The sequence below is a fragment of the Nothobranchius furzeri genome, chromosome 3 (genome assembly GCF_043380555.1).
Source record: "Nothobranchius furzeri strain GRZ-AD chromosome 3, NfurGRZ-RIMD1, whole genome shotgun sequence".
Taxonomy (NCBI): Eukaryota; Metazoa; Chordata; class Actinopteri; order Cyprinodontiformes; family Nothobranchiidae; genus Nothobranchius; species Nothobranchius furzeri.
In genome coordinates, this window is record NC_091743.1 from 5,105,116 (window position 1) to 5,127,856 (window position 22,741).

General features: G+C 42.7%; 1 protein-coding gene across 19 annotated transcripts in view; it reads right to left on the reverse strand.

Annotated features, from left to right (window-relative positions):
• Positions 1-626: 626 nt before the first annotated feature.
• Positions 627-22,741, reverse strand: part of nfasca (neurofascin homolog (chicken) a) — a 135,478-nt gene continuing 113,363 nt past the window's right edge. For 16 of the 19 annotated variants that reach the window (XM_070549111.1, XM_070549110.1, XM_070549109.1 and 13 more), the window contains one exon: positions 627-3,993. In XM_070549111.1, coding sequence (XP_070405212.1) covers positions 3,765-3,993 — 229 coding nt within the window. In that variant the 3' untranslated portion in view covers positions 627-3,764. Of the gene's footprint in view, positions 3,994-9,264; positions 9,809-22,741 lie in introns of all 19 variants that reach the window. The other 3 variants (XR_011520072.1, XR_011520073.1, XR_011520074.1) reach the window with 1 other exon arrangement.

A 22,741-nucleotide genomic window follows, 5' to 3' on the forward strand; every position in this document is an offset into this window, starting at 1 on the left:
ATCTACTGATACCTCTTTCTTCTTCATTTTCTCCTTCCCTTTTTACCCCACATTTTTAATAACATCTCATTTTTATGAGGTTTTAAAATACATTCATTTTAAAAATGTTTGTTCTTGTGAAGCGCCTCGTGATTTTCACAAGATCGTTTTTGGTGTTGCTCATCAGCAGCGTGGTCATGACGATGGTGAGGAGCGTGTGGCGCTCTGAAGCTGACCAAACCCTGCTGCTACTTGCCGGCTTTCTCTCACAACAAATGAAAATACAAACAACGTAACTGAGGTTTGTTTTGCTTGATGCAAGTAGCGACGTATTTCTGCCCCAATCAGTGGCCTGTGTTGTTGCTCTGCCCTGACCGTAGCTCCACAAAGATTCGGACCTACAACAGAAGAGGGCCATGATACCGGTAGTGGTGCGGTCCGGTTTGGCTTCATGAACTGGTTTTACAATCGGGACCCTTCCCATCCCGTGCCAGTTTGGGCGGTGGAATCGAGGCTTTACCAGCACGGAGTCTCAGTCCGTTGCTCGAGGATGTGAGTCACCAAAGAAATGACCAAAAGACATCAGTTTAACATCGTCACCAGGCAAAAGGCTCCCAGAGAGGAAGACAGAGACCAGAGTTCAGAGGTAGAGAAAAGGAGATAGCTTTACTATAAAGAAGGCGTCGCTAGCAGAAGATGCAACATCTCATACACGCATACATGGTGGGTATACAGTTCTTCTTGAGCAGATGTACCTCACAAAAGCCGTTACTTTGCATGTTTGATCAAGCTGCTAGAATGCACATGGTAAAAAAATGCAAATGTGACAAATTGTTAAAAGAAAAGGACAAACATGATGTGATCAGTCATTTAGGAACCAGATTTAAGTGCGCCAGATTAACTCTACACTCTGCAGCATCTCGTCTTTATTTTCCTATAAAGTGAGCTGTTTCGACCCAATAAAGCTCTAATATTCAGCAAATATGCGTTTTTCTCTAGTATGAAGCAAATGTACATTTCCCCGTTAAAGACTGCGGTAAGGCCATGTGACCGGGGGGTGTGTGTGTGTGTGCAGTTTTCCAAACAAGAACCTAAAAGAACTAAGAAAACTAAAAGAAATGGGAAACATCTTAAAAGTCTAATTGAAACGTCTCGTCTCTGGTCTCATGCTCGTCTACTTCTGACATCACCCAGCTGGTGCCCACGAGCACCGAGGTTCTGGAGTTGTTTGGTTCTGGACGGACATCGGTTCTGTCAGGTTCTTAGTCACTGGGAAACGTAATGGGTTGGTTCTGTTTCAGCACAATGTCCACTGATTACAACAGAGCCAGTAGACGAGGACCGGTCCAGAACCAGACACTGACTGGATGTGAGATGAAACAAACTGCAGCTTCCAGCTTGCATCAGTCATTACTCCTGATGAAGATTTTTGTCTTTTGATTTTGCAACAAATAAAGGAAAACGCTAAATGCTGATTTAGTGATGATGAAGAGACCAGCTGAGACTGCAGCGAGGCTACAGGGAGGAGCTCTGCCGCATCAGAGCAGCTAAAAGAGCCATTAGTGACATCAGATGTGATGCTACAGCAGCAGGAGCCCAAAGCAGAGTCTGGTGATGGAGAGATCCTCTTGTAGAGGTGAGGAGGTCAACACTCTCACAGGGGTCACAAATCCAAGGAGGACACGGTTCCGTACGACAGCAAACGCCCGTTTTCAGGCCTTTCTGGGGTTTGTGCCAGACACGTTAGTGCAAGGCCACTTGCTTCTATTTACATCAACGAGTCAAATCTCTTTCACAATACAGACTTCCAAACTATAATGGAACAAATGACAACCAGCGGGGGGTGCTGTAGGATTCTTCTGACTGGGTGGATTCAGACCAGCGACATCCTTTGATGTTTCCAGATAAAAGGGGAAGAAATCCTGTTTGTATTTATGTACAAAGATCTTTTCTCACAGCCTTCATGTACAGAACGATACACAGTAACAGTGAAACATGATAAAGATGAACAGAGCTTTCACACCAACAGGAACAACCAACTGTTTACAGCATGAAGGCCCACACACACAACAACCAACAGGCCCCTGGGTCTGACGCGTCACCAGAACCACCTTCCCATTCTGGAGACCTCTTTACTCCTGCTGGACAACAACAGAACTATTCATTCAAAACGTGTATAAAACCATTTTAAAGACAAATATATTAATACTGTTAACATCGTGTAATAAGTAAACAAGAAACAAACATTTAAATACAATGTGAATTAGCTGATTATGCATGAGAGTTAAATAGTGTAGCGAGAAACCACAGTAAAAGACCCCAGACAACGAGATGGATCCAAGATCAGGGTGGTGCCTGCATCTAGAGCAGGCTGGGCCGGTCTGCACAGAAAAATCGAATCAAAAAGCCCTCTCTACCAGAACCAAAAGAGCGGGATGTTTAATGTTAGTAAAAATAATCTCGTTTCATTCCGCGCTAACGGACGGAGGACAGCTGCGTTCGTCCAGGTGACGACACACGATGAGGGCGTGGTCGGTGTGTGGATGACTGCAAAAATAAACAAATACATGAAAAAAAAGACTCAAAGTTGAGTCTGACCGTGCCTCAGGATTGTTCACACAACATGTGTGTGTGTGTGAGTGTGTGTGTTAAAGTTTTATTTCAGTCATCAGTCAAACATCAGCCACTGGAGTGATTTGTCAAATCAAAGAGTGAAGACTGATGGAAGCGTTCCAGCCGATGCTAATGCGCGGTTAGCTCGCCGGCTGACAAGGGTTCGATCTTTTGGTGTTTCTTGCTAAGCTATGCGACTTCTGTCTTTTTTAGGTGCACAAATGTTACTTCCATGCTTGAAAATATATATTTTACTTCTTTAAAAATGGAATATTTTACAGCGTGATGTAACCGACCAGAGGCTGTTTGCACAGAAGCCGCGTTGAACATCTGCACTAACACATGTTCACCTCCTAATTCAAGGCAAAGTGAACAAAAATAAGTGATTCTGACTCGAGTAACCCCCCCAAAAAATCCCAAACTTTTACAAACCAGATTGAGCAGAAGTGTGATGGAGGTTGTGCATAGTTCTGTGGGGCACGAGAATGTGTGCCAGCACTGGGTCCAGTATCCATCAGGGCCCAGTAGATCATCTACCTGCTGTGGAGGAATGAAAACCTTTCACTGCTTCAATATCAATATGATAAACATATCTGCCCGTGTCCTGTTGGGATTATTGGTTAGAGGCTGATATGTCAGCGTGTGTGTGTGTGTGTGTGTTTACACTCACTGTCTACTTTAGTGCAATGCAACACAGAGGTATGAGGGGCATATTAGCAAAGGCAGCAGGGACATAAAAAAACATTTGGAGCAGAATGAACTAAAACAAAAACGTTTTATTAAAAAGAATAACATTTCTAAGAAGTCCTTTTTAGTGCCTCCAAGCCTGCCCTGAAGGCGCACTCTGAGTCTGTGCATGAAGGGCAGTCAGGATGCTGAGGAAGCGTCTCTGTGCAGAGGTCACCTCTAGTCAGTGGTGGTGTCACAGCTGGAAGCATCCGGTAACCGCTGGCGGTCTGAATCCACCAGAGGAGAGCCTGTTCAGTTTCCAGACAGGCCCTGCTGCCTTCATCTGTCTACTCAGAGAATCAGCTGTGTGTGTGTGTGTGTGTGTGTGTGTGTGTGTGTGTGTGTGTGTGTGTGTGTGTGTGTGTGTGTGTGTGTGTGTGCGTGTGTGTGCAGTGCTAGTATTAGGAGGTTGTGTCGGAGTTGCACCATGCTCTGCTCCTTCTTCATGCTAGAGAGTAGATGGCGTTGACCGGGGAGGTGGCCTCAGAGCTCTCGTTTCCCTCCGTCTCATCCTTGTCCTTCTTTACCGTGTACTGACCAATGAAAGAGCCGTCCTCGTTGAACTGGCCATTACCACCTTCCCCGTAGTCCACCAGACTGTCATCACTTTCCTTTGCGTTGGCATCCAGAGACGTCTGGCTGCCCTGCAGAGGCTTGTTGTCCTCGTCGCTGCTGCAAAAATCAGGACAAAGGAGTAGGGTGTAAATGTGGCCAAGGTCCCGAGACATGGAACCTGTCACTGCTAAAGGATAGAAGTATGGGTGTCCTAACACTGATACCTGCACAGGGTAAACCTACAAGTCCCCCGTTACCATGGAACCAATAGCCTGTTAGAGCAGTGTGAGGCTCAGCAATCAGCTGAGGTGCATTAGGTGACAACAGCAGCAAACTCTGGAGCAGATGAATATGTCACAGTTGTGTGCCAAAAGTGACGAAATAAAAGAAAGCTTTCTGGGATTGATCAGACCTCCTGTTTGTAGTTTTGATTGAACGAAAAAGATGGAAAAATGTGACTTTCTATTTTATAGTTAAGCTATACATGACCAGGGGCGCAGATAGGATTTTCAAACTGGGGTGGGGGGTGGGGGGGGGTGGGGGGGGGGCAAAGTTCCAATGTACCCTCCCCCAAAAACATCCACACACACACACACGCACGTGCACATACATAATCTATTGCAAGTGCCTTAACTAGAGCTCAGTGAGTTTGTGTAATTTCATCCAATGGTTTACGTAAAGACTAACACTTTTATATACGTATTTGAAGCCATAATGCAACTAAGCTCTGCCTGATCAACACTATCCAATTCAGTCGTTTGTTATTCTTCCAATCGATTACTAACCAAAACCTCATGCTTTATGCAAAACATGAAATGATTTTCAGCACACCGATCTTTACAGAAAACATGAAAGCCCTAAAAAACTGCACATAAATTATATTTAAAAACAACATTCACTTACAGGGTTGGCCATCGTTTGATTTTGAACGATTCCGATTCCTCGTTTCGATTCCGGTTCCTATCGATTCCGGATTCTGATTCTTTCAAGACATTCCATGTTTTACATGAACCAGCGAACCACAGGTCCTACTTGATGAAATAATCTTAACTTCAACATGAATTTTAATTCTATGAACAATAACATCACCTTCATTCAGACAAAAACATGTTTTGGAGAAAAAAAGAAAAAGACTTGCAGCACGACCAGTGTGTTTGTTTCTGACCACAACAAAGTCTGGAAGAAGCCTCTGGGATGAGAGGCTAAATGTCTCCAACATATCCAGAAACGTCCAGCTGTTTCCAGCTAAAACTCTCAGGATGATCATGTCCAGGATGACCGAGAACTACACCTCCATGCTGCAGCAGCATTCAGTCAGAACAGGAAGTGAAACTTAAACGTAGCTGCTGTCAGTAACAATCTAACAGATTTTAAACATTTAAACTCAACAGAAATAGTTCAGAAAGGAAATTAAAATGTTATTTATTATAATAATAATAATTATTATTATTATTTATTGCAGAAGAGGCTGGTGTGGTCCACAACAGAGAAGCTTCTCTAGCATATGACTTTAATTATTCTACAGGTTATTGTTCAGCCTTCTGACGCTCACGCTCAAAAACACACACACACACACACACACACACACACACACACACACACACACACACACACACACACGAGGGTTGGTGAGTGGCTGCGTCTGACTGCTGACGCTCCGAGTGTGTTTTTATTTCTGCAGTGAGACGAACTCACCTCACACCGTCCAGAGTTTGTTCTTTAAAGCTTCTATTAAATCCACCGTGTTGACGTATTTAACAAGTTTCCTCTACGCTGCACGAGTTAAAGTTTACATCACGGAGTAAAAGTTAGGCAGACGCGTTTGTTTATATCTGGGTGGGGGGAGGGGGGATTTGTGCTGCACACAGACGGCTGGTGTGATCAGCTCTGAAAAGCGTTGATCACAATTTGCAGGTCACGTTTATTTTTCACGGAGATCAGCCCCGGGTTCCTCTTCCGTCGGCACACTAGGAATCAAAACTAGGAATCGAAATAAAAACTTTGAACATTCCGGGAAAAACAAACAGTTGGAACCGGTTCCAATCGATGCTCGATGCCCAACCCTATACTTATCACTTAGAGCAGTGGTTCCCAAACTTTTCAGCCTGACCAACAGATGTTCCTTCGTATTTTTATGTTATTTAGAAATTTTCATTATATTTGGAAAGTTTTATTTCTATATAAATCTCTTTTTAAATTTTATATTTTACCTATTTTATGATTATGTGGCACACTTTGACTTCCATACCTAACGCATCGGCATCTGCCTCTTTTACGGCTTTTCTTTCACATTGTTTGTCATGTTAGCGGTGTTTTACCAACATTTCTACATCCAACACGTCCCAGAGAAGGTGAAACCAACATCAAACCCAACGTCTGGAGCTTGTAAACTCCACACACCTCTCGTGCAGCACCAGCTGTCTGATGCTGCAGCAGCGTCAATCTTCCCGGCTGGATGAGTGAATTTCTTCATCAGAGTCAATATTCTGCTTCATAATCAGAGTCGGTCATTACCAGACAAAGTGATCAGTCAACAAAGACCAGACCTGCCAGCAATTATACGTTTTATCTAATATTTGTGCTCTTCATGCTGCGCGCATCTCCTCCTCTCCCCGACTGGGAGCCTCTCGACGGGAGGCGATTTTTCAAGCTCTAAAAACTCCCAAACTTTGCTCAGCCTGAAGGTTCCACATCTCCACTATCTTCTGGTGTAAAGTAGTAACTTCATGAGGGATCATATTTATAGATGAGACTTGTTAAAGTCAGCAATGGGGCTTTGGCGTTTATAACGAGTAAGTCCCAACACCGACAACAACGTACTGAAACTAGAACCAACATGCATAAACAGACAGATCGGTCCCGCCTGCTTACACTGTTGGTCTTTTTTAAATACGCAGTAATCGTTGCTTCATCCTGCATCCTAGCAGCAACCACTTTGGCGCCTCTGGAGTCACTGTTTGTTTACGTCATGCTGCATTCAATGTAATTGGAAAAAGGAGCTTCAAGCGCTTAACCTCCAATTTTGTTTTCTTTCTGGCCTTAGTTGGGGGGACGGATCGGGGTCGATGTGAATCTGGGGGGGGGGGGGGGGATCCCCCCGTCCCCCACCCTATCTGCACACCTGCCTGTGACCACCTAGGTATTTATGCTCCTCAACCAGAGCAGGGGGCCTCCACCTGATTTAAGACATTCATCACCAGCCAGGAGCTGCAGGTCAGATGCACCGATTGACTCATCATCACCATGGTCTCATCTACACGAGCAGGAGTTTAGACAGCTTGCTGGTCTGGAGCATACCGATGTGTGTTAACACAACACCAAGGTAAAAGACGTTGGTGAAACTTAGAGAAGCAGTTTCTGCCCATTTATCTGGGAAGGGTCAAAGGTCCTATCCAAACTATCAGGAGATTTTTAAGAGAGGTGCCACTCTCTTCAGAAGCAGACGTCCCACTTCGGACTGGTCTGAGCAAGGGCCATGGCCACCCCTAGAAAATTGCTGCCCCCCCCAGGAAAAGCCAGTGTTAACAAATCATATTAATGTTCAGTCAAACCACATATTGATCTTGTTTATTCAAGACATAATTGTAAAACAAAATAAAATATTACAATTAATGTGTAAAGAAATAATCAGACAAAAAAAAACACATTTCTGCTGCCCACCGTTTAAAAAAAAGTTTTTTATCTCCATAGTTTTTTTTAACAGCAACAGGTGAATTAACCTAAAAATTGTTTTAATAAAATTTGGGATAACATTTTAAATAGCTGAAATGTACTTTTCTAAAATGTTTGTTTGTGTTCGTAAAATTTAAGTTAAATGTTTTGAATACCTACAATTATTTTAATAATAACAAAGAAAGGTGCAATGCAGCACATCACCACAGACTGAATTCAACCAGAGTTACCACAAGAACCAGTTTGGTGTTCCACCCCAAAAATTTGTTTGGCCCCATCTGGCCACCCCTTTCAAAATATTTTGGAGGCGCCCCTGGGTCAGAGTCTGAGTGATAGAGTCCAGTTTAACCATTCGGACCCTCCCAACCCTATCTCTGCACTATCTGGCCAGTCATGGTACCAACATTTGGGTTAGGTGAAGTACATGCCATAAATCCACAAGTCACAGCAGATCACAGCTCCTGAAGGGATAGCAGGCTGACAGCTAGCTACACCAAACGGCATGGATGGCTTGTTCACAACAACGCAGAACATCCAATGGTTTGGTTGTAATCAGCTGAGGAACGGTTCCGTCCACAGAACAGGAGCTACATGCTTTTGCATGGAAAGTTGCTATATCATATAATGCAAACTTTGAAACCCTGAATGGCAAGCCATTAGTGCACTTATTAGTTTACCAAAGGGTAATTTTGTCACAGTTCTTGGAGCGAGAGCAGCATTTCTTGTAGGACCCTTTCTGTTGTGCAGCTAGGTTTACAGCTCAGATTGGATGAAAAAGAGAACTTATGGGCCATTCCCATCTGTACCGGGTCGGCCCGGGCCGGGTAGCGTAGGTTGTTTACATATCTGGGTGGCCTGGTATTTTTCCGGGCCAACCAAGACTCATTCTCAGCCCTCTTCTCGAGGGGGTCTGCTTCAGGCCGACCAGAGCCAACACACCCATTGCTGACAGCAAATTCACACCTTCCATTAGAGCAAGCCTCTGATTGGTGGGTAGAATCAGCCCACATGGGCTTAAGGCAAGGATGTGTGGAAATAACCGGGGCAGGCTGGGGCCGACTGGGGCTACCTGGCCCGGGCCGACCCGGGACAGATGGGAATGGCCCATAAGTCTCTGCTTCTGGGACCGTCCTATGTTTAAGCAAAAGCCAAAAAAAAAAAAAAAAAAAGCATTCTGCCTTTATCTATCGTACACAACCGTCAGACTGAAGGTGTTTACTACAGCTCAGTACCACCGAGTACCCAGCTGTGTAAACAGCTGTCCTGCTGTCTTTGCCTGAGCCTGTTTATCCACATCCTTTAAAAATCAATACCTACATTTCATTCATAGGAAACAATCCCAAAATTTCTGCTTCACGCTTTTCCTTCCAGCCTGAAGCTGATTGATTCTTTCATTGGCAAATATGGGATTACAAAGTTACTGGTGAGCACTGGAGTCTGACTCAGTAAAAGAACCAGTTCTTATCCTTTCTCTCTGTCTGTTAATGATGGTGTTGGCTTCTTCACCATCACGCTTTTTTATTTTTTGGTTTTCACATTTCTCAAATGCACGTGCATTCAGACCAGCGACCACCTGACAGAACAATGTGACTTCTTTGGAATGGGGCCAAAGAGCCAACAATGCAAGCACCCCCCCACCCCCACTCAAACCCCAACCTAGCCCCACCAACTCGCTGGTCCCTGCAACATGCACAAGCCGTGCCGAAACCAAAGTACCTGTTTTCATTTTCGTTCCTGTCACGAACAGATGACCCATTTCAGCATTTTGAAGAAAGAAGGACGACATGTGAGGGAACATGGGGGCCAAGAGGGGAGAGGGGGTGCAGAGAAAAAGACACAAATGACAACAAACAAGCTCCACTTCTAACATGCAGGTAAATTCTTCTATGCACACAAACACACACAAAGCTAAGTGGGATTAGGGACAAAGAAAAAATAACTAAATAAAAATGTAATGCACTTGATTAATAAAGAAAACAGAAAGTGCACGATGACTTAATAAATACAACACATTACTCATGTTAACTCAAAATAAGATTATGCCCCTCATATAGAGCCTTCCTTTCAGATTCACTGATGGAGTCACATCTACGGCCATCCTGCTGATGATCTAGACACCATTTAGTCTGTTTATTGCTGCTGTTTCATCAGTAAATGATAAACAAAACTGAGTTAGAATATTTAGATATTAGAGGTTTAATTCAAAGTGTTTTAGTTTAAGGAGATTGTAGACAACCAAGGTCACAGAGATCTTTGGAACCTGGAAGGAACAAAAGACAAATCACTTACCATTAAACAAGCTAATAATGTCTACAGAACAGTTCACACAGAAACCTCAAACATCTGGACTTGGACCCTGGATTTTCTCAGATATATTAGTCGAGGCTTGTTCTCTGTGATTTTTTGATTTTGAACTGGATGCATGTATAACCATGATTATTTGTGAAAACCTGGCAATTAGGGCTGTTGAGAAACTACCAAATTACAGCAAAAGATCAGCAGGTAAGAGCCAGCTGCATCTAGATCCAACCACAGCTAAAGCCAAATACAGGTACAGCTAGGCACAACTACAGCTAGAATCAACTACAGCTAAGACCAGTTACAGCTAGGAACAACTACACCTAGAATCAACTACAGCTAAGACCAGTTACAGCTAGGAACAACTACAGCTAGGAAGAACTACAGCTAGAAACAACTACATTTAAGACCAGTTACAGCTAGGAACAACTACAGCTAGAAACAACTACAGCTAAGACCAGTTACAGCTAGAAACAACTACAGCTAGGAACAACTAAAGCTAGGAACAACTACAGCTAAGACCAGTTACAGCTAGGAACAACTGCAGCTAGGAACAACTACAGCTAGAAACAACTACAGCTAAGACCAGTTACAGCTAGGAACAACTACAGCTAGGAAGAACTACAGCTAGAAATCACTACATTTAAGACCAGTTACAGCTAGGAACAACTACAGCTAGAAACAACTACAGCTAAGACCAGTTACAGCTAGAAACAACTACAGCTAGAATCAACTACAGCTAAGACCAGTTACAGCTAGGAACAACTACACCTAGAATCAACTACAGCTAAGACCAGTTACAGCTAGGAACAACTACAGCTAGGAAGAACTACAGCTAGAAAAAACTACATTTAAGACCAGTTACAGCTAGGAACAACTACAGCTAGAAACAACTACAGCTAAGACCAGTTACAGCTAGAAACAACTACAGCTAGGAACAACTGCAGCTAGGAACAACTACAGCTAAGACCAGTTACAGCTAGGAACAACTACAGCTAGAAACAACTACAGCTAGAAACAACTACAGCTAAGACCAGTTACAGCTAGGAACAACTACAGCTAGGAAGAACTACAGCTAGAAATCACTACATTTAAGACCAGTTACAGCTAGGAACAACTACAGCTAGAAACAACTACAGCTAAGACCAGTTACAGCTAGAAACAACTACAGCTAGAATCAACTACAGCTAAGACCAGTTACAGCTAGGAACAACTACACCTAGAATCAACTACAGCTAAGACCAGTTACAGCTAGGAACAACTACAGCTAGGAAGAACTACAGCTAGAAAAAACTACATTTAAGACCAGTTACAGCTAGGAACAACTACAGCTAGAAACAACTACAGCTAAGACCAGTTACAGCTAGAAACAACTACAGCTAGGAACAACTAAAGCTAGGAACAACTACAGCTAAGACCAGTTACAGCTAGGAACAACTGCAGCTAGGAACAACTACAGCTAAGACCAGTTACAGCTAGGAACAACTACAGCTAGAAACAACTACAGCTAGAAACAACTACAGCTAAGACCAGTTACAGCTAGGAACAACTACAGCTAGGAAGAACTACAGCTAGAAATCACTACATTTAAGACCAGTTACAGCTAGGAACAACTACAGCTAGAAACAACTACAGCTAAGACCAGTTACAGCTAGAAACAACTACAGCTAGGAACAACTAAAGCTAGGAACAACTACAGCTAAGAACAGTTACAGCTAGGAACAACTACAGCTAAGACCAGTTACAGCTAGGAACAACTACAGCTAGAAACAACTACAGCTAGAATCAACTACAGCTAAGACCAGTTACAGCTAGGAACAACTACAGCTAGAATCAACTACAGCTAAGACCAGTTACAGCTAGGAACAACTACACCTAGAATCAACTACAGCTAAGACCAGTTACAGCTAGGAACAACTACAGCTAGGAAGAACTACAGCTAGAAACAACTACATTTAAGACCAGTTACAGCTAGGAACAACTACAGCTAAGACCAGTTACAGCTAGAAACAACTACAGCTAGGAACAACTGCAGCTAGGAACAACTACAGCTACGACCAGTTACAGCTAGGAACAACTGCAGCTAGGAACAACTACAGCTAAGACCAGTTACAGCTAGGAACAACTACAGCTAGAAACAACTACAGCTAAGACCAGTTACAGCTAGGAACAACTACAGCTAGGAAGAACTACAGCTAGAAATCACTACATTTAAGACCAGTTAAAGCTAGGAACAACTACAGCTAGAAACAACTACAGCTAAGACCAGTTACAGCTAGAAACAACTACAGCTAGGAACAACTAAAGCTAGGAACAACTACAGCTAAGACCAGTTACAGCTAGGAACAACTACAGCTAAGACCAGTTACAGCTAGGAACAACTACAGCTAGAAACAACTACAGCTAGAATCAACTACAGCTAAGACCAGTTACAGCTAGGAACAACTACACCTAGAATCAACTACAGCTAAGACCAGTTACAGCTAGGAACAACTACAGCTAGGAAGAACTACAGCTAGAAACAACTACATTTAAGACCAGTTACAGCTAGGAACAACTACAGCTAGGAAGAACTACAGCTAGAAACAACTACATTTAAGACCAGTTACAGCTAGGAACAACTACAGCTAGAAACAACTACAGCTAAGACCAGTTACAGCTAGAAACAACTACAGCTAGGAACAACTAAAGCTAGGAACAACTACAGCTAAGACCAGTTACAGCTAGGAACAACTGCAGCTAGCAACAACTACAACTAAGACCAGTTACAGCTAGGAACAACTACAGCTAGAAACAACTACAGCTAGAAAAAACTAAAGTTAAGACCAGTTACAGCTAGGAACAACTACAGCTAGGAAGAACTACAGCTAGAAACAACTACATTTAAGACCAGTTACAGCTAGGAACAACTACAGCTAGAAACAACTACAGCTAAGACCAGTTACAGCTAGAAACAACTACAGCTAGGAACAACTAAAGCTAGGAACAGCTACAGCTAAGACCAGTTACAGCTAGGAACAACTGCAGCTAGGAACAACTACAGCTAAGACCAGTTACAGCTAGGAACAACTACAGCTAGAAACAACTACAGCTAGAAACAACTACAGCTAAGACCAGTTACAGCTAGGAACAACTACAGCTAGGAACAGCTACAGCTAGGAACAACTACAGCTAGAAACAACTACAGCTAAGATAATTTACAGCTAGGAACAACTACAGCCAAGACCAGTTACAGCTAGGAACAACTACAGCTAGAAACAACTACAGATAAGACCAGTTACAGCTAGGAACAACTACAGCTAGGAACAACTACAGCTAGGAACAGCTACAGCTAGGAACAACTACAGCTAGGAACAACTACAGCTAAGACCAATTACAGCTAGGAACAACTACAGCTAGAAACAACCACAGCTAAGACCAATTACAGCTAGGAACAACTACAGCTAGAAACAACTACAGGTAAGACCACTTACAGCTAGGAACAACTACAGCTAGGAACAGCTACAGCTAAGACCAGCTACAGCTAGGAACAACTACAGCTAGAAACAACTACAGCTAAGACCAGTTACAGCTAGGAGCAACTACAGCTAGGAACATCTACAGCTAAAAACAACTACAGCTAGGAACAGCTACAGCTAGGAACAGCTACAGCTAGGAACAACTACAGCTAGAAACAACTACAGCTAGAAACAACTACAACTAAGACCAATTACAGCTAGGAACAACTACAGCCAAGACCAGTTACAGCTAGGAACAACTACAGCTAGAAACAACTACAGCTAAGACTAATTACAGCTAGGAACAACTACAGCTAAGACCAGTGACAGCTAGGAACAACTACAGCTAGAAACAACTAAAGCTAAGACCAGTTACAGCTAGGAACAACTACAGCTAGGAACAACTACAGCTAGAAACAACTACAGCTAAGACCAGTTATAGCTAGGAAGAACTACAGCTAGAAACAACTACATTTAAGACCAATTACAGCTAGGCACAACTACAGCTAGAAACAACTACAGCTAAGACCAGTTACAGCTAGAAACAACTATAGCTAGGAACAACTAAAGCTAAGAACAACTACAGCTAAGACCAGTTACAGCTAGGAACAACTGCAGCTAGGAACAACTACAGCTCAGACCAGTTACAGCTAGGAACAACTACAGCTTGAAACAACTACAGCTAAGACCAGTTACAGCTAGGAACAACTACAGCTAGGAACAACTACAGCTAGGAACAGCTACAGCTAGGAACTACTACAGCTAGAAACAACTACAGCTAAGACCAATTACAGCTAGGAACAACTAAAGCCAAGACCAGTTACATCTAGGAACAACTACAGCTAGAAACAACTACAGCTAAGACCAGTTACAGCTAGGAACAACTACAGCTAGGAACAGCTACAGCTAGGAACAACTACAGCTAGAAACAACTACAGCTAAGACCAGTTACAGCTAGGAACAACTACAGCTAGGAAGAGCTACAGCTAGGAACAACTACAGCTAAGACCAGTTACAGCTAGGAATAACTACAGCTAGAAACAACTACAGCTAAGACCAGTTACAGCTAGGAACAACTACAGCTAGGAACAGCTACAGCTAAGACCAGTTACAGCTAGGAACAACTACAGCTAGGAACAGCTACAGCTAGGAACAACTACAGCTAGAAACAACAACAGAAAAGACCAATTACAACTGGGAACAACTACAGCCAAGAACAGTTACAGCTAGGAACAACTACAACTAGAAACAACTACAGCTAAGACCAGTTACAAATAGGAATAACTACAGCTAAGACCAGCTACAGCTAGGAACAACTACAGCTGGGAACAGCTACAGCTAGGAACAACTACAGCTAGAAACAACTACAGCTAAGACCAACTACAGCTAGGAACAACTACAGCCAAGACCAGTTACAGCTAGGAACAACTACAGCTAGAAACAACTACAGCTAAGACCAGTTACAGCTGGGAATAACTACAGCTAGAAACAACTACAGCTAAGACCAGTTACAGCTAGGAAAAACTACAGCTAGAAACAACTACAGCTAAGACCAGTTACAGCTAGGAACAACTACAGCTAGGAACAACTACAGCTAGAAACAACTACAGCTAGGAACAACTACAGCTAGGAACAACTACAGCTAGGAACAACTACAGCTAAGACCAGTTACAGCTAGGAAAAACTACAGCTAGAAACAACTACAGCTAAGACCAGTTACAGCTAGGAACAACTACAGCTAGAAACAACTACAGCTAGGAACAACTACAGCTAGGTACAACCACAGCTAGAAACAACTACAGCTAGGAACAACTACAGCTAGAAACAACAACAGCTAAGACCAATTAAAACTGGGAACAACTACAGCGAAGACCAGTTACAGCTAGGAACAACTACAGCTAGAAACAACTACAGCTAAGACCAGTTACAGCTAGGAATAACTACAGCTAAGACCAGCTACAGCTAGGAACAACTACAGCTGGGAACAGCTACAGCTAGGAACAACTACAGCTAGAAACAACTACAGCTAAGACCAATTACAGCTAGGAACAACTACAGCAAAGACCAGTTACAGCTAGGAACAACTACAGCTAAGACCAGTTACAGCTGGGAATAACTACAGCTAGAAACAAGTAAAGCAAAGACCAGTTACAGCTTGGAAAAACTACAGCTAGAAACAACTACAGCTAAGACCAGTTACAGCTAGGAACAACTACAGCTAGGAACAACTACAGCGAGAAACAACTACAGCTAGGAACAACTAAAGCTAGGAACAACTACAGCTAAGACCAGTTACAGCTAGGAAAAACTACAGCTAGAAATAACTACAGCTAAGACCAGTTACAGCTAGGAAGAACTACAGCTAGATACACCTACAGCTAGGAACAACTACAGCTAGGAACAACCACAGCTAGAAACAACTACAGCTAAGACCAGTTACAGCTAGAAACAACTACAGCTAAGACCAGTTACAGCTAGGAACAACTACAGGTAAGACCAGTTACAGCTAGGAACAACTACAGCTAGGACCAGTTACAGCAAGTAACAACTACAGCTAAGACCAGTTACAGCTAGGAACAACTACAGCTAGGAACAAATACAGGTAAGACCAGTTACAGCTAGAAACAACTACAGCTAAGACCAGTTACAGCTTGGAACATCTACAGCTAGAAACAACTACAGCTAAGACCAGTTACAGCTAGGAACAACTACAGCTAGAAACAACTACAGCTATGAACAAATACAGCTAGGAACAACTACAGCTAGAAACAACTACAGCTAAGACCAGTTACAGCTAGAAACAACTACAGCTAAGACCAGTTACAGCTAGAAAAAACTACAGCTAAGACCAGTTACAGCTAGAAAAAACTACAGCTAGGAACAACTAAAGCTAGGAACAACTACAGCTAAGACCAGTTACAGCTACGAACAACTGCAGCTAGGAACAACTACAGCTAAGACCAGTTACAGCTAGGAACAACTACAGCTAGAAACAACTACAGCTAGAAACAACTACAGCTAAGACGAGTTACAGCTAGGAACAACTACAGCTAGGAAGAACTACAGCTAGAAATCACTACATTTAAGACCAGTTACCGCTAGGAACAACTACAGCTAGAAACAACTACAGCTAAGACCAGTTACAGCTAGAAACAACTACAGCTAGGAACAACTACAGCTAAGACCAGTTACAGCGAGGAACAACTACAGCTAAGACCAGTTACAGCTAGGAACAACTACAGCTAGAAACAACTACAGCTAGAATCAACTACAGCTAAGACCAGTTACAGCTAGGAACAACTACAGCTAGAATCAACTACAGCTAGGACCAGTTACAGCTAGGCACAACTACACCTAGAATCAACTACAGCTAAGACCAGTTACAGCTAGGAACAACTACAGCTAGGAAGAACTACAGCTAGAAACAGCTACATTTAAGACCAGTTACAGCTAGGAACAACTACAGCTAGAAACAACTACAGCTAAGACCAGTTACAGCTAGAAACAACTACAGCTAGGAATAACTAAAGCTAGGAACAACTACAGCTAAGACCAGTTACAGCTAGGAACAACTGCAGCTAGGAACAACTACAGCTAAGACCAGTTACAGCTAGGAACAACTACAGCTAGAAACAACTACAGCTAAGACCAGTTACAGCTAGAAACAACTACAGCTAGGAACAACTAAAGCTAGGAACAACTACAGCTAAGACCAGTTACAGCTAGGAACAACTACAGCTAAAAACAACTACAGCTAGAATCAGCTACAGCTAAGAACAGTTACAGCTAGGAACAACTACACCTAGAATCAACTACAGCTAAGACCAGTTACAGCTAGGAACAACTACAGCTAGGAAGAACTACAGCTAGAAACAACTACATTTAAGACCAGTTACAGCTAGGAACAACTACAGCTAGGAAGAACTACAGCTAGAAAACAACTACATTTAAGACCAGTTACAGCTAGGAACAACTACAGCTAGAAACAACTACAGCTAAGACCAGTTACAGCTAGAAACAACTACAGCTAGGAACAACTAAAGCTAGGAACAACTACAGCTAAGACCAGTTACAGCTAGGAACAACTGCAGCTAGCAACAACTACAACTAAGACCAGTTACAGCTAGGAACACCTACAGCTAGAAACAACTAAAGCTAAGACCAGTTACAGCTAGGAACAACTACAGCTAGGAAGAACTACAGCTAGAAACAACTACATTTAAGACCAGTTACAGCTAGGAACAACTACAGCTAGAAACAACTACAGCTAAGACCAGTTACAGCCAGAAACAACTACAGCTAGGAACAACTAAAGCTAGGAACAACTACAGCTAAGACCAGTTACAGCTAGGAACAACTGCAGCTAGGAACAACTACAGCTAAGACCAGTTACAGCTAGGAACAACTACAGCTAGAAACAACTACAGCTAGAAACAACTACAGCTAGGAACAACTGCAGCTAGGAACAACTACAGCTAAGACCAGTTACAGCTAGGAACAACTACAGCTAGAAACAACTACAGCTAGAAACAACTACAGCTAAGACCAGTTACAGCTAGGAACAACTACAGCTAGGAACAGCTACAGCTAGGAACAACTACAGCTAGAAACAACTACAGCTAAGACCAATTACAGCTAGGAACAACTACAGCCAAGACCAGTTACAGCTAGGAACAACTACAGCTAGAAACAACTACAGATAAGACCAGTTACAGCTAGGAACAACTACAGCTAGGAACAACTACAGCTAGGAACAGCTACAGCTAGGAACAACTACAGCTAGGAACAACTACAGCTAAGACCAATTACAGCTAGGAACAACTACAGCTCGAAACAACTACAGCTAAGACCAATTACAGCTAGGAACAACTACAGCTAGAAACAACTACAGGTAAGACCAATTACAGCTAGGAACAACTACAGCTAGGAACAACTACAGCTAAGACCAGCTACAGCTAGGAACAACTACAGCTAGAAACAACTACAGCTAAGACCAGTTACAGCTAGGAGCAACTACAGCTAGGAACATCTACAGCTAAAAACAACTACAGCTAGGAACAGCTACAGCTAGGAACAGCTACAGCTAGGAACAACTACAGCTAGGAACAACTACAGCTAGAAACAACTACAGCTAAGACCAGTTACAGCTAGGAAGAACTACAGCTAGAAACAACTACATTTAAGACCAATTACAGCTAGGCACAACTACAGCTAGAAACAACTACAGCTAAGACCAGTTACAGCTAGAAACAACTACAGCTAGGAACAACTAAAGCTAAGAACAACTACAGCTAAGACAAGTTACAGCTAGGAACAACTGCAGCTAGGAACAACTACAGCTAAGACCAGTTACAGCTTGGAACAACTACAGCTTGAAACAACTACAGCTAAGACCAGTTACAGCTAGGAACAACTACAGCTAGGAACAACTACAGCTAGGAACAGCTACAGCTAGGAACTACTACAGCTAGAAACAACTACAGCTAAGACCAATTACAGCTAGGAACAACTAAAGCCAAGACCAGTTACATCTAGGAACAACTACAGCTAGAAACAACTACAGCTAAGACCAGTTACAGCTAGGAACAACTACAGCTAGGAACAGCTACAGCTAGGAACAACTACAGCTAGAAACAACTACAGCTAAGACCAGTTACAGCTAGGAATAACTACAGCTAGAAACAACTACAGCTAAGACCAGTTACAGCTAGGAACAACTACAGCTAGGAACAGCTACAGCTAAGACCAGTTACAGCTAGGAACAACTACAGCTAGGAACAGCTACAGCTAGGAACAACTACAGCTAGAAACAACAACAGAAAAGACCAATTACAACTGGGAACAACTACAGCCAAGAACAGTTACAGCTAGGAACAACTAAAACTAGAAACAACTACAGCTAAGACCAGTTACAGCTAGGAATAACTACAGCTAAGACCAGCTACAGATAAGGAACAACTACAGCTGGGAACAGCTACAGCTAGGAACAACTACAGCTAGAAACAACTACAGCTAAGACCAACTACAGCTAGGAACAACTACAGCCAAGACCAGTTACAGCTAGGAACAACTACAGCTAGAAACAACTACAGCTAAGACCAGTTACAGCTGGGAATAACTACAGCTAGAAACAACTAAAGCAAAGACCAGTTACAACTAGGAAAAACTACAGCTAGAAACAACTACAGCTAAGACCAGTTACAGCTAGGAACAACTACAGCTAGGAACAACTACAGCTAGAAACAACTACAGCTAGGAACAACTACAGCTAAGACCAGTTACAGCTAGGAAAAACTACAGCTAGAAACAACTACAGCTAAGACCAGTTACAGCTAGGAACAACTACAGCTAGAAACAACTACAGCTAGGAACAACTACAGCTAGAAACAACTACATCTAGGAACAACTACAGCTAGGTAAAACCACAGCTAGAAACAACTACAGCTAGGAACAACTACAGCTAGAAAGAACAACAGCTAAGACCAATTACAACTGGGAACAACTACAGCCAAGACCAGTTACAGCTAGGAACAACTACAGCTAGAAACAACTAGAGCTAAGACCAGTTACAGCTAGGAATAACTACAGCTAAGACCAGCTACAGCTAGGAACAACTACAGCTGGGAACAGCTACAGCTAGGAACAACTACAGCTAGAAACAACTACAGCTAAGACCAATTACAGCTAGGAACAACTACAGCCAAGACCAGTTACAGCTAGGAACAACTACAGCTAGAAACAACTACAGCTAGGAACAACTACAGCTAAGACCAGTTACAGCTAGGAAAAACTACAGCTAGAAACAACTACAGCTAAGACCAGTTACAGCTACGAACAACTACAGCTAGAAACAACTACAGCTAGGAACAACTACAGCTAGAAACAACTACATCTAGGAACAACTACAGCTAGGTAAAACCACAGCTAGAAACAACTACAGCTAGGAACAACTACAGCTAGAGACAACAACAGCTAAGACCAATTACAACTGGGAACAACTACAGCCAAGACCAGTTACAGCTAGGAACAACTACAGCTAGAAACAACTAGAGCTAAGACCAGTTACAGCTAGGAATAACTACAGCTAAGACCAGCTACAGCTAGGAACAACTACAGCTGGGAACAGCTACAGCTAGGAACAACTACAGCTAGAAACAACTACAGCTAAGACCAATTACAGCTAGGAACAACTACAGCCAACACCAGTTACAGCTAGGAACAACTACAGCTAAGACCAGTTACAGCTGGGAATAACTACAGCTAGAAACAAGTAAAGCAAAGACCAGGTACAGCTAGGAAAAACTACAGCTAGAAACAACTACAGCTAAGACCAGTTACAGCTAGGAACAACTACAGCTAGGAACAACTACAGCTAGAAACAACTACAGCTAGGAACAACTACAGCTAGGAAAAACTACAGCTAAGACCAGTTACAGCTAGGAAAAACTACAGCTAGAAATAACTACAGCTAAGACCAGTTACAGCCAGGAACAACTACAGCTAGATACACCTACAGCTAGGAGCAACTACAGCTAGGAACAACCACAGCTAGAAACAACTACAGCTAAGACCAGTTACAGCTAGAAACAACTACAGCTAAGACCAGTTACAGCTAGGAACAACTACAGGTAAGACCAGTTACAGCTAGGAACAACTACAGCTAGGACCAGTTACAGCAAGTAACAACTACAGCTAAGACCAGTTACAGCTAGGAACAACTACAGCTAGGAACAAATACAGGTAAGACCAGTTACAGCTAGAAACAACTACAGCTAAGACCAGTTACAGCTTGGAACATCTACAGCTAGAAACAACTACAGCTAAGACCAGTTACAGCTAGGAACAACTACAGCTAGAAACAGCTACAGCTAGGAACAACTACAGCTAGAAACAACTACAGCTAAGACCAGTTACAGCAAGAAACAACTACAGCTAAGACCAGTTACAGCTAGAAACAACTACAGCTAAGACCAGTTACAGCTAGGAACAACTACAGCTAGGAACAACTACAGCTAGCAACAACTACAGCTAGGAACAACTACAGCTAGAAACAACTACAGCTAAGACCAGTTACAGCTAGAAACAACTACAGCTAAGACCAGTTACAGCTAGGAACAACTACAGGTAAGACCAGTTACAGCTAGGAACAACTACAGCTAGGAACAACTACAGGTAAGACCAGTTACAGCTAGGAACATCTACAGCTAGGAACAACTACAGGTAAGACCAGTTACATCTAGGAACAACCACAGCTAGAAACAACTACAGCTAAGACCAGTTACAGCTAGGAACAACTACAGCTAGGAACAGCTACAGCTAGGAACAACTACAGCTAGAAACAACTACAGCTAAGACCAGTTACAGCTAGGAATAACTACAGCTAGAAACAACTACAGCTAAGACCAGTTACAGCTAGGAACAACTACAGCTAGGAACAGCTACAGCTAAGACCAGTTACAGCTAGGAACAACTACAGCTAGGAACAGCTACAGCTAGGAACAACGACAGCTAGAAACAACAACAGCTAAGACCAATTACAACTGGGAACAACTACAGCCAAGAAGAGTTACAGCTAGGAACAACTACAACTAGAAACAACTACAGCTAAGACCAGTTACAGCTAGGAACAACTACAGCCAAGACCAGTTACAGCTAGGAACAACTACAGCTAGAAACAACTACAGCTAGAAACAACTAAAGCTAAGACCAGTTACAGCTAGGAACAACTACAGCTAGGAAGAACTACAGCTAGAAACAACTACATTTAAGACCAGTTACAGCTAGGAACAACTACAGCTAGAAACAACTACAGCTAAGACCAGTTACAGCCATAAACAACTACAGCTAGGAACAACTAAAGCTAGGAACAACTACAGCTAAGACCAGTTACAGCTAGGAACAACTGCAGCTAGGAACAACTACAGCTAAGACCAGTTACAGCTAGGAACAACTACAGCTAGAAACAACTACAGCTAGAAACAACTACAGCTAGGAACAACTGCAGCTAGGAACAACTACAGCTAAGACCAGTTACAGCTAGGAACAACTACAGCTAGAAACAACTACAGCTAGAAACAACTACAGCTAAGACCAGTTACAGCTAGGAACAACTACAGCTAGGAACAGCTACAGCTAGGAACAACTACAGCTAGAAACAACTACAGCTAAGACCAATTACAGCTAGGAACAACTACAGCCAAGACCAGTTACAGCTAGGAACAACTACAGCTAGAAACAACTACAGATAAGACCAGTTACAGCTAGGAACAACTACAGCTAGGAACAACTACAGCTAGGAACAGCTACAGCTAGGAACAACTACAGCTAGGAACAACTACAGCTAAGACCAATTACAGCTAGGAACAACTACAGCTCGAAACAACTACAGCTAAGACCAA